This window comes from Balaenoptera ricei, chromosome 18, assembly GCF_028023285.1.
Source record: "Balaenoptera ricei isolate mBalRic1 chromosome 18, mBalRic1.hap2, whole genome shotgun sequence".
Classification (NCBI taxonomy): domain Eukaryota; kingdom Metazoa; phylum Chordata; class Mammalia; order Artiodactyla; family Balaenopteridae; genus Balaenoptera; species Balaenoptera ricei.
Window position 1 is genome coordinate 68,498,841 of NC_082656.1, and position 13,150 is coordinate 68,511,990.

The following is a 13,150-nucleotide window of genomic DNA, read 5'->3' on the forward strand; positions in this document are numbered from 1 at the left end:
TGAGTGGACAGAAGGGCCACCTCTGTGGCTTCCCTCCTCCTGCACGGATGCCAGATATGAACAGATGAAACTGCCTTAAGATCTCAAAAACCATTAACTCCTCAGAAGGAGGGATCATCTTGATACGTCTAAACATTTTCGTAAAGACTGCCTCGTTCTTATCTCTCATAATCTGATGATTACTTAGTGGGTCATAACCATTTAATTCTGAATTGTCGTATTTTGTATGGATGGTTTGCTTTTAAATGATAAGACTCGATTAGCATTTGTAAGTAATGTCAGTACAGGGCAGCATTAATGAATTAAAAGTCAACTCTTAAAAATAAGCCAAATGCATGAATAAGTTTTCATCTGAGGCTCCCTAGCAAAGGAATTGGTTTGGGGTCAGCCAAATGAGACCTCAGAGCAATGGAACACTCAAATTGTCTCATGTTCAGGATGATAGGCTCACCAGCCTTCTCCAGTCAGACTTTCCTGGAAAGAGTTACTCTGTATTAGTTAATAAGTTCAAAACAGTATATTAATCAACCAGATTAATTTAAACTAATTTAATCCCTCATCTATTCGTTTACCACTATAGGATCAATGTTTATTCAGCTATTGACTCTGGGGATAGCTCTGCTGTTAAGAACTGCAGACTCTTTATAAACTCTGTAAAGTCTAATTTATAAAAGAGAACCAAATTGATCATTCATTCATTCATTCTCCATCCTGTATGGAAAATAAGGCCTATTTTCATCTTCAAGGCCATTTTAAAGGCTGGGGAGAACAAGAGAAAAGAAAAAGAAGCCGCAGGAAGATGATCAGGAAGGCACCTAAAATCATGGATGTTTATACCTAAAAGAGACCTTGGAGACTCGTGTAGCACCTGCACCTTCCTGCCCCCATCCCTTTACAAATGAAGATGTGTGGGCTGAGAAAGATTTAACCATGATCTTGTCCAGCTCTCAAATTACACTGACCTGCAAATTTCAATGAATCCACTCTATCGATTTTTGGAGGTGCTCTCAGAACACGAGGAGGCTTAATCAATATGGGGAATTATTAATAAGTACCACCAATCATCATCAGCTCTACCTTTGTTTGATGGTAGAGACACCCTCAAGGACTTTAGCTTGTTTGTTAGATAAACAGAGCGAACCAGAAACTACAGCTAAGCATCTTCTGTATTTGGGATCATCCCACAACAGGAGGAGCTATGCCAAAGATCTTCAAGGAAAGGAAAAACAGTGAGGATTCGTTTGCTCACTGTCAGGGTCAGAACTAAGCCTTGGCCAGCCTCTTCTCTAGGGTAAGGCGTGAGCATCTAGGCTTCTTCTGTGTATCTCTTGTTGCTTAATTGTGTCTCCATTAAGGGTGCATATCCTTTTCGAAGTCTTCTATATTGAAGGAAAATCAGCAGTGCAAAAAGAGCAACCAAGACCACCAGCATCCCCATAACCACTGAGAGGGTTGTGGTCCAATCTGAAGTTTCTTCAACTGAAATTAAAGCAGAAGAGAAGGGTCTATGATTGGGATTTTCATCGGCTGAATGAATACTCTTAGAAAAGGGAAGAATAAACCTATTATTAGCCTTTCACATGCACTTTTGTTGATAAAGCAAAACTACACTAGCCGGAATAAAATTTATCTTCTCCTTCCTTACCAACTATTTATCATATCCACAATTGTTTTTCTGGAGGAAGTGGGAAATGGCATTCCATTATTTGAATGTAGATTATTGCATTTTAAAAATTTCTTACGATAAATACTTACACAGAATAAACCCTCCAATGAAGTATATAACTACTTTTGTGAGTTAGAAACACATTTGTAAAAATGCATGCTAAAATGGTATCTGGGGAACTGCAAAATATACAACATTCAGGTCTAGAAATTCTTCTATTGTCTCTACCTTTTTCATGGGGTGATAAGTGAGTAAGACAAATGAGATTGGCTATTATATCAGGAGACATTCAATAGCAAGAGCAGAAGGAATTTGGACCCATTTAAATAGTTGTGAATAAAATCTGAATCATCACATGATAAATCCAATCCTCTATTCAAATATATTTTATAAGCACTTTTCCACAAAATTAATGGATTTCATTTTTTGTTGTTTCCTTAAAAATTATCATATCCTTGGCCAGCTGTTCTTAAATTCAGTTTCTCTGCACTGGGTTCTTGTTCTATACTCTACACTTCTCTAGATGTAAGATTGTCCTTCTAGTTATTTCCTTCCAATCCCACAGAGGACCCTGACTCATCACAGTGGGGTTTCTCCCAGAGGATTTTAATTTGTCTCTTCCTGCAACAATCCGGCAGGATCTATTGCCCTCCTCATCTTCTTAAAGCACAGATTTTTATTCTGTCATTTCTTGGTTCAGGAGCCAAAAATGATTGCCTTTGTTATTGTCCGAACTCCTCTGCCTAGCTTTTTTTTAGTTACTTATTTTTTTTTAATTGTGGGAAAATACACATTACATATATTTTACCACCTTAACCATTTTTAAGTTAAGTTCCGTGACATTAAATACATTCACATTGTTGTGCAGTCATCACTACCATCCACCCACAGAACTTTTTTCTCTTGCAAAACCGAAATAGTAATTCCCCAATTCTCCATTCCCTCCCAGCCCCTGGCAACAACCATCCTACTTTCTGTCTCTATGAATTTGACTACTCTAGGCACCTCATAGAAGTGGAATCCTAGTTTTGTCCTTTTGTGACTGGTTTATTTAACTTAGCATAAGGTCTTCAAGATTCACCCATGTTACAGCATGTGACGGGATTTCCTTCCTTTTTTAAGACTGAATAATATCCCATTGTATGTATCGCCCACATTTTTTTTATCCATTCATCTGTCAGTGGGCACTTGGGCGGCTTCCACCTTTGTCTGTTGTGAATAACGCTGCTATGGCCAGAGGTATACAAATATCTCATTACTTGCCTTCAATTCTTTGAGGGTATATATATGCCCAGAAGCAGAATTGCTGGATCGTGTGGTAATTCTACATTTAATTTTTTGAGGGGCTGCCATATTGTTTTCCACAGAGCCTACGCTAACATTCCCACCAGCAGTGCACGAGGATTCCATTTTCTCCACATTCTCATCAACACTTGTTACTTTCTGCTTTCTGGGTAGTAACCCTCTTAATGGGTGTAGAGTGGCATCTCCTTGTGGTTTTTGCCCAGCTTTTAAAGTGCTCAGTAACCAGGCCCTTCTCTCAAATCCAACTTTAATTCACAGTTATCTACCCAAGCCTTCCACTACAACCAGACCTTCTTCTCAGGGTCCTCTATATAGACTATATGTGTCTTTCACAGCCCTGTTCCCTGCCCTTCTTCAATCTAAAATGCTCCCTTCTTTCCCCCTCACTTACCTAAGACCTACCATCTCTTTAATCTAGTTCAAGACCCAGCTCCTTTCCCAAATCCCTCTCTCCCTTCTCCAACCTTTTGTTATAGTTATGTCTCCCCAGGCAGGATTGTAAATTTCTTTGTCAAACCAATAAATGAATGTAATTTGTATCTTCTAATGAGTTAGTGCATTCTAGGCATATTTAGACTCTTGGTCTGTACCTGTTAATTGGCTGATGTCAGAGGACATGGAAGCACGGTCAAAATGCACATTCCAAACTTTCTGATTATTATTATGTTCAATCCCAGAGAAAAGAGAAAAGTTTCAAAGAGATATCCTTAGCTGATCAAAGAACGGAAACTTCAAATCAGTAAGGGGAACAAGCTGCAGTAGATGTAGAACTGGAAGGAAAAACAAAGGACACGGCCCAGGGTCTGAAAGGCTTTGAAAGTTAGAGAGAGGCAGAGAGAGAGATACGTGACCTCAGAAATCATCTTGATTACTTTGCAGGCTGAGATTTAGGGAAGACAAAATAGACACCAATGGGGAAACGCCACCAGCAGATAGGCCGTATGTTTTTCAGCTTCTTGACAAATTTAGAGATTTTTAAAATTGTTTTACCTTCCTTTCTCAACCTGCCCTAAGATTCTTTAAATGGCACATGGCGCTATACTGGGGCCTGGGCAAATAAAAAAATATATGTCCCTACATAACACTTATCAAAATATCCTCCCATATTTTGAACCAGGTGGGAAAGCTAACAAAAAACCTACAACTTAAAAACATGACTTCAAAAAATTCATTAAAAAAAAAAAATGTACACATGAAGCCCCGTGCAGCCCAATCTATTGGCAGGCCATTGTCATCTTCACAAACCCATTCAGCAGGTGTGGTACTGGCTAACTGGGGGGAAAAAAAAAAATTGGTCTACTTACAAACTGATGCAGGGGTATAAGACAAACAGACAACAACAGCCTGTCTTTAAAATTTTGATAGTGTATTCATCATAGATTTTTTTTGCATTAATTTGGGTTTTTGAGACTATTACTCCTTGGCTCAGTTACTGAGTTTTTGGCCTGCCCTTGAACTTCGTGCCTGAGGCAGGTGCTGCATCCCCCTCACCATTAGCCCAGCCTTACCTTCAGGTCTTGCTAGTTCCCATCCGTAGGTGGCTAGTGCGTTTTGATTTTATTGCTTAGGCATTTCAAACCACGGCCAGCTTTCAATTAATTCAAGTAGAATTATCAAATCGGGTGTAGATACTTTCCCTGTGAAATAAGTTCTCTTAACAACTTTTAATTTTCTAAAACAAGAGTCATCCAACCAGTCCCTTTTCTGATGTTTAATTGGTAGTTTAAAGGTTCATTTTGGTAAATATAGATACTCTATAAAATTGCCAATACACTTAACTAGACCTGAGTACTTCAATGTAAGGCCGGAGCTTACACTAAAAAGAAAGGAAAAAGGAAAGAAAGCTTCTTTAGAAGATGAACGAATCACGCATTTACAAGTTGCATTAGTTACCTGGCAGATCAATGGCATAGCTATAGCCAAGCTGGTCTGCAGTTAAAAAGAGTTCCTCATTAGTCACCGGAGGGAAGAAAGGAACCATGTTATACATCCGATTGTGACCAATGGGTGCCAGCTCCTGAGGCCAGGCATCTGCAGGGGGATTGAATCTTTTCATCCACTCGTCAAAAACGGCATCAGTAAAGGAATGAAGGACCTGCAAGACAGTTGAACACGGTGTTAACATTGATAGGTCTGTTCCAATCAGACCAATCTGACTGCAACTTCCTCTAAAATGAAATGGGGTTGGTTCTTCTTGACATCAGGAACTTCTTGGTGACATACCCACTGGCATTTTTAGTGAAGTTTCCAAGGCTGTATGGAATATCTTTCCAAACAGGATTATAAACCCCTTTGTTAAGACAAATGAAAGTTCACGTTGCAGATTTAACATTGGTTTAGGAATATGTGAGGCCTTCAGCAAATGCATGTTAATTATTAGGTTCAGAAAAAAAGGCAAGTGTGATGAGATATATAGTGTAGTCAATATTCAGATGCTTTGGTTTTAACAAGAGAGAAAGGAAACGTGTTTACCAGTATTATAATACAAATGGATAGTTTTTTTAAAAAAGACAGAAAGAAAAGAAAAGAAAAAAGAAAGAAAGAAAACATCCAAAATGGGTGTTCAAATTTTTCTCACCAGGAACACCCTTCTATGTGCTCATTTTATAACCCTATCGTCTGAATTCTCAGTGTTACGCCAGCAAAAGTCTAAAAACATTGTAATGTGCATAGCGTTCAGTTTTATTTTCTCAAGGAAGCTAAGTCCTTTTCAAATACAGCAATTATTACATGTTTTAAAATATTAACAGCAAAATTCCACATCTACAGTCCTGATTTTGCAGCAGGACGTAAATGTGAGAGGTCAGCCCAGGTGGTTAGAGGCTCTCTTTCATTCCTAGACTGTCGTTCAGGGAGCCCAGGGGTCCTGTCTGCTTTTCCTTCCCTGCTGTGTCCCCAGGGCCTGTCAACCCAGGGTTTGTTGCAAGGGGGATGGGGGACACTTATTTCAATAAATACTTGTTAAATGAATTCGTTTACCAATTTACCAATTATAGAGCTGGTCAAATTATACTATAACTTGTTATTTGTTTATCAATTTCCCCTAACAAGACCCCTAACTCCTAAAAGCCAGAGATAAGACCTTTTCATCTTTGAAGTTTCAGGCTTAGCATACAACTTGGACAGAGTTGATGCTTAATAAGTTTCTGTTAGCTGATGAGAGTGCCATGCAAATTAGTTTTATATTTTGTACAATTCAGCCAAACAGGCCTCTTTCTAGCAAGTGCTATTTCCCTCTGTCTGCAATCCTGTTCCTTCTGTTTTCTGGCATCAGAGTCTTTCAAGACAAACTCAGTGGTCCCTGTACTGAGACATCTTCCCTGACTGCCCTCAGTCTGAATTCTTAGTCCTTTGCACTTCTTACCCTTTTAATTGCATCGCCCTTCTGGCTTGTATTACTGTTGTTTATTTAGTAGATAATAGTTTCAAATCTTACCCAAGGTTCCTTGTAGTTAGTTCACCCATTCAGGCAACAGTGAGAGCTTTCTACATTCAGGATAGTAAAAAGAATCAAGTGATTTACGGAGGGGATTTTTTTCCTGAATGGATTTTTAAAGTTCATGGCAGAGACAATCATGTTAAAAATCAAAACATCAAATCGTAAGACGTGGGCTTTCACAGAGAGAAAGGATTTTCTGAGTTCTGAAATCTTGGCTTTGCGTAACAAACTTTCAACCCCGGAGGAATAAAGGCATAGAGTTTATCGCATGAGCAACAACTTTAGAAGAACACATGATAATGTTAGTGACCAATGTTTCCCACAAGTAGAGTTCAGGAACAGTTCATCTTTGAGAAGGGGCCTCAGCCCTGGAAAAGGAGCGAAGTGTTAGTTGTTGGTGTGGGTCCCTGAAAACAATACCACATGCCCTAAATCCTGGAAACTCCACATAAGGTTAAGAGGTTCCCAGAGAGGGCAATTGTGCTTCCTTCTCCAGGTGTAGCCTCGGGAACCTGCCAGCCTCAAACAGGAGTTTTGCCTCAAGCATGGAGCCCAAGCAATAGATGTACAATGTCTAAGGGTAGCAAGCACTGTGGGTTGCTTACCCAATAGCCTTTCTCTGCTTCTTCCACAGTAACTTCCTTTGTGTTTGGGGTGAAACAATGTATCAAGTTATCCATGAGATTTAACTGCAAGTCACTGGATAGGACTTCTAGGACATCTCCTTAAAGGTGGTTGTCTCACTTAAAAGTGTCCCCTTTTCCTTTTCCATCTCTCCTTGCTGCTTCCTGGTACATGGATGTGATGGCTGAAGCTGCAGCAGCCATCTTAGCAGCTAACAAGCAAAGTTAAGAAAAGAAGCCACTCACCAAGGATGGTAAAAGAGAAAGACAGAAGGTGTTCACGATGACTATGGAGCTACTATACCAGCCCTGGACTGCCTGCCACTGGAGGTCTTTTACACAAAGAGAAAAATAAACCTCTTTTTTGTTTAGGCTTCTGTAATTTTGGTTTTCTGTTTTAAGCAGCTGAACCAAATGCTAAGTGATACACAGAAAAAGGGGTGTACCAGAATCTATTTTCCAAGAAAGGCCATACAGCATATCTTGAACTTTTAGATACTGTCTGAGTTCAAGTGAGAGATCAAATTGTGATTTATGAAAAGAAGTAAGAGACTCTCAGGGCATAGAAAGATGCAGATTCAATGCTGTAATAGGTAAATAACCGGGTGAAAGCACTAGAATTCACCCAGCACAAAGTGTAAATAATTAAGGAGGGGACAACACTCTAAAGCAATTCATAATTTGGAGAGATAAAAGAACAGGGGAAGAGTAAGAAGGAGAGATTATAGGTCTCAGAAGGGTTGTTAAACCTTATACAATAAAAGCTCTAGTAGGAACTACACACAGAGTACCCAATTTACAGAATGTAGTAAAAAAAAAAAAAAAAAAAAGGCCAGTGTGTGCCAAGAAGATGCAAAAAAGGCAACAGACAAAATGCTGTGAGCAACAATGTATCCAGAGGCTAGAAAGAGAAGTAGTGCAACCTGGAGACTCGGTATTTTTGATGAAGTTGTGAACATTATTCCTAAACGAAATACCCTGAATTGCTCTTGAGAAACTAATAGTATGTTTGTTGGACACAGGTTGAAAATAAGCAAAGTTAATATCTCTGTAAAGGCCAAATTGTAATTTGACGATAATAAATAAAAACAAAACAAAGTAAAAGTAAACTGTTGTTGACTTATATCTGCTATAGAGATTCATAGTTATATTTTGGCATTAATAATTGAGTGCTTCAGAAATGAGGTCACAAATTTTGGTATAAAATTTATTCTATCTTGTTCCAACAAAGTGTGGATAGGTACAGGAAGAAAAAAAGAAACCACTAAATTTCAATTTGCGAGGCAGTACTGAAGAAAATGTGATTACATGGGTTTTCAAGGTAAAAATTTTTAAATGTAACCCTTGCAGAAGAAAGCAACTGATCAACAAATGTTGTGCTTACAGGCATAAAGAAACTTAATAAAGTACAGGGAAAGCATGCATATCTTTCTCAAGATCATTGGAGGATAAAGTTACTACCAAACTTAACCTTCATTTAAACGGCTGCAAATTCAGATTCCGGCCACATGGAATCTCGTGGTGACAAGAGAAGGGTATCTGTGCCTGGAGGAAGATCACTATCGAAACCTGAGGCTGACTGAAAAGACATCTGTACCTCACCAAAGACCAGCTCACTGCGGTTTTCACCACCTGAGTTCATGTATTACTATCCAGAGGATGTCCTTCATAATCAGAGTGGATCTTATTGTGGTAACATGATGATGCTCTGGTCCTCTAAGAATTCATATCTGAGCATTTAAAAGTCACATGATAGACACACAGTTCCATATGAGGAGCTCTAATCTAAAACCTAAGTTAGAAGTCACAAGTAAAAAGTTGGGTCCGAATTTCTAAATGAGAGAATTCCTAGTGGTAACTCCTAAAAAAATAGTTAACCATGCTTGTTATTTTATGGTATCAATAATATTTATTTATTCTTGCCTTGTTCTGTCAAGGATCTGAAGCAGTGTATAGTCAAGATGTTGGTTTTACATACCTAAATAAGCCATATGTAATAGGCATGAAATAGTTACACAACACCCAACTTCTACTTAGCTGACTAAGCTCTCCCACAGGGACCTGAGTACTCCATAGACAGCACATTCAGTGAGAGAGAGAAGAAACAACCAGAGAAAATGGGCATTTGAATAATAATAGTCTCCTGGGCAGTGCTCAGCCCGGATGGTGTGTGTTTCCCATTTTGCTATAATTTTCTCTCCCTATCCTTTTCTACCCACTCTCTCGTTGCATCCTGAGCAGACAGAATAGAAGGTGTTTTTCAGGCATTTCGGAGGAGTTACATAGGGAAAGCACCCTTTCTGCACAAAAGATTTGTATAATAGCATTGGATACAAAATATACATATGTATACATAAAATTATACAGTATACACTGTATATAAGATATGATAGCATGCATATAAGAAGAGATATCAAGAGCATTAGGAACTCAGTTGCTATACCCTTGAGGAAGAAAGCTTGTAGTTTAAGCATTAAATTTTGAACAAATGCAAACAGAGAACACAGGAGAGTTCTGCTATTAGTATGTCAATTTAAAAGATGCGATGTATGCCGAACTGCATACATCATAGGCGGACAATACAGGTTGAAAAGAGAGGCCCAGGGTGATGTTAGAAGAGATTCTAGAGAAGAACTGAGATACTCCCAGGCCATTCAAGACTAAGGGACCACCAAAGCTCTAGGAGAGAGGAACTCAAATGAATGCTAGAACCATCTTAGATTTGTATATAAATTATGGTTTGCTGTTATACTACTTAATTCATCAATAATGAAGCGTATATAGTTCATCCCTTAGTTACAGGTTTAGTTCTTCTCAGTACAGCATGTGTTTATCCTTATAAAGTCTAGAGTTGAAAAAGAACCCCTTCAGCTCCATTTAGCCATTTAGCATGTGTAAGTTAAAAATCAAACCATCCCTACAAATTATTGTGTATAAAATCAGCCACAAGGATATATTGTACAGCACAGGGAATATAGCCAATGTTTTAAAATAACTATAAGCGAAATATAACCTTTAAAAATTGTGAATCACTATATTGTACACCTGTAACTTATATAATATTGTACATCAACTATACCTCAATCAAAAAAAGAGTAAATAAGAGTATATCACAATAGTATGTGATACACACTTCAGTCAAGAGTATTCCTTGTACCTAATTCAATATTATTAGAGCTTTTCAATTAAAAATAAAATAAGATAAAATAAAACCACCCAGACTGAGCCTATAGAAACCCTGCCACCCTGGGAGCTCCTGCCCAGGCAGGTGACCAGCCACCCTTTCTGGCACCTGAGCTCTTGTAAAATTCACCAAGATGTTATGCTACTCAGGAATCAGTGGATGTCTATCATCTCAGTTATTTAAAAATACATATATTAAATAAGTAAATGTGGCATTTTAAAGTCATGAATCCTTACTCATGACAAAACCAATGCCCTATCTTTTCAAAAGTCAAGGGAAATTATTCAGACCTGCCTCACCAATTAGTGTTAATTCCTATCAACATGATCTAACAGGACAATGTGTCCTCAGCTATAATGACAGCAACTGTGAGGTGATCAAATTAGAATTGTCTAAACTGACAAGAGGCGAAATTGTAGCTGGAAGACTCCACGTGGGGAAATGTTTGAGGAGAAAACTTTTCTTATAATCTCTGCTCAGCCACTTACTAGTTCATCTGATGTTGTACTCACCTCTTAGCCTCTCTGAACTTTATTTTCCCCGTATTTAAAACGAGGAGAGTTGTTTACCAGACACAGTTTGTGAACTTAAAGGATTATGTTTGCATGGCATCTAGTGTAGGGACACATTAATAGATGCTCAATAATTTATTGCACATCAACTAAGTACTAACCACTAAAGAACCTAACCACTGTTCCGGAGATTGGATATTGTATCAATGATCACATTAGCTTCCCTTAAGCTAGTGAAATCTAGAAAACACATCTTTATATGAACAGAGTATTAGGTTTCCAAGAAAAATAAAATATCAAAAGAGGATGTTGTATTTGTTACTAACTTACATAGAGAATAAATCATTTAACTAATTCTCTTAAGAACATTTAGTTTTTTTGCTCTTCCCAGAAGTCATTATCCTACATGAACAGACAGATCACAGAGAAGGAAATGCAAATGGTTCTTTAAATATGTGAAAAGATGTTGAACTTCACTTAGAAGAAAAGAAATGAAAATTAAATTCACTGAAATATTTTCACTTATCAGATTGGCAAAGATGAAAAAGTGTAATAACATACCATATTAATGAGAAAGAGTGGGGGAGTTGTCCCTCTGCTACATAGCTGGTCAGAGAAAAAAATCATTCAACCTCCCAGAGGGCAATTTGGCAACATCTATCAAAATTTCAAATGCGTTTATTTAACTTCTGAGCCCGTGATTCTATCCTCTTGACTTATCCTACATGTTCATTTATTGCTGTATTGTTTGTAAAGCAAAAGATTAGAAACCACCTAAACATCCATCAGTAGGAGACCAATTTCAGGAAAAATTCATGCTATAGAATACCATGCGGCCTTTAAAAAAAAAAGTGTTTAGAATAGATAAAACAAACAAACAAATGAAAGAGTAAAACAAAGTCACAAAAGTGCCTATAGTATGCTGCCATCTGTATAAAAAAGAGAAATATTATACATAAATATGTGTGCTTGTATATCTATAAAATATATCTGGAAGAATAGGGAAAAATGGGAATGGATAGCTGAGAGACGGTATTGACACAGGGACTTCATTTTGTGCCTTTTACATTTGAACCTCTTATAATGTTATAAATATTCTTAATTAAAAAATTTAGGAAACTATGTAACAACCTAAAAATGTGTGCATTATATTGGCAACTGTATAAACATATAAGAATATGAAACAAAATAAGCAGAAATATTGAAATGAAATTATGGACATCTAAAAACTTTTTTGCCAATATTTCTGCAATTATAAATCATTAAACCATTAATACATTTAAAATTGACATAAAACAATGTTATTTTAATTAATCAAGATATTACTCTATGACTTTTTAAGAAAGATAAATATAATAGACCCATTTTTAAGTGCTTTGCTCTTGATGGGAGAAAAGCAATGTCCTATATACTTCTTTTGGAAAATTTCAACTGAACTCATACTAACTCAGAAGTATTTTATATTTGCTACTATGACCTATTAATTTTAGTAATTTTATTGCAGCCTAGAAAAGTAGAGTCAGATAAGGTCTTACAGGCTTAACTTAGTGTAATCCATTAGATCTTTGTTTTTAGAAACTCATTTTCTCTTTTCTAGCTTTATATTCTTAAATTCCTTTCTTATCCAAATGATTGTCATTGTTAAGAAATACAAATAAACAACAAGGTTTTACTGTATACCACAGGGAACTATATTCAACATCTTGTAATAATCTAATAACCTATAATAACTATAATGGAAAAGAATCTGAAAAAGAATATATATACATATACATACAATATTGTGTTAGTTTCAGGTGTGAAGTAAAGTGATTCAGTTACATATATAATATACACAATATTATATGTAAATAAATTGACTATAGCTTAATAAAAAAAGAAAGAAAGAAATACAAATGGCAATAAGGCTGCTTGTATGTCTTAATTCCATTTAGAATTTCAGCATATAAGGTGAAGAATAGACACATGAGCTATTCAGTGAGTACTAACCATGCAACCTATGAATCCCCTAGCTACTGTGGAATTGAAAGAATTACAACTTACCAAATGTAACTTTCTAGGAGGATAATATCCAAATACACTTTAAGAATATTATCTTTAGGAATTGGGAAGAAAGTTACTAGTCTCTAACATAGTTTCTTTTGTGGCAGTTAACTATTTAACTTTATGGTCTATTGGTTTCCCTCTTTTTTTTCTTTTCTAGGTTATATCTACATTTAATATTGAAAACAGAACTACTTAGCATTCCTGTGACCTAATCTTATTTTCCACGATAAATGTGTGCATTTCCTTCAATTACCTTAAAATTAGAATTTCAGAGATTGGTTCAGAGTTTTTCCTGCATTTTAGCATTATACCTTCTTATACTCATTATTGCAATCACACACAACTTTGTACTTCTTTTGCTTGAAGAGATTTCAG

The 13,150-nt window shown here is 36.8% G+C and overlaps 1 protein-coding gene across 1 annotated transcript in view; it reads right to left on the bottom strand.

Moving 5' to 3' along the window:
• Window positions 1–1,113: 1,113 nt before the first annotated feature.
• Window positions 1,114–13,150, bottom strand: part of DCT (dopachrome tautomerase) — a 30,946-nt gene continuing 18,909 nt past the window's right edge. The window contains exons 7-8 of the mRNA XM_059902724.1: window positions 4,865–5,066; window positions 1,114–1,485 (exon numbers count right to left, since the gene is read on the bottom strand). Of these exons, the coding sequence (XP_059758707.1) occupies window positions 1,307–1,485; window positions 4,865–5,066 (381 nt within the window). The 3' untranslated portion in view covers window positions 1,114–1,306. The remainder of the gene's footprint in view (window positions 1,486–4,864; window positions 5,067–13,150) is intronic.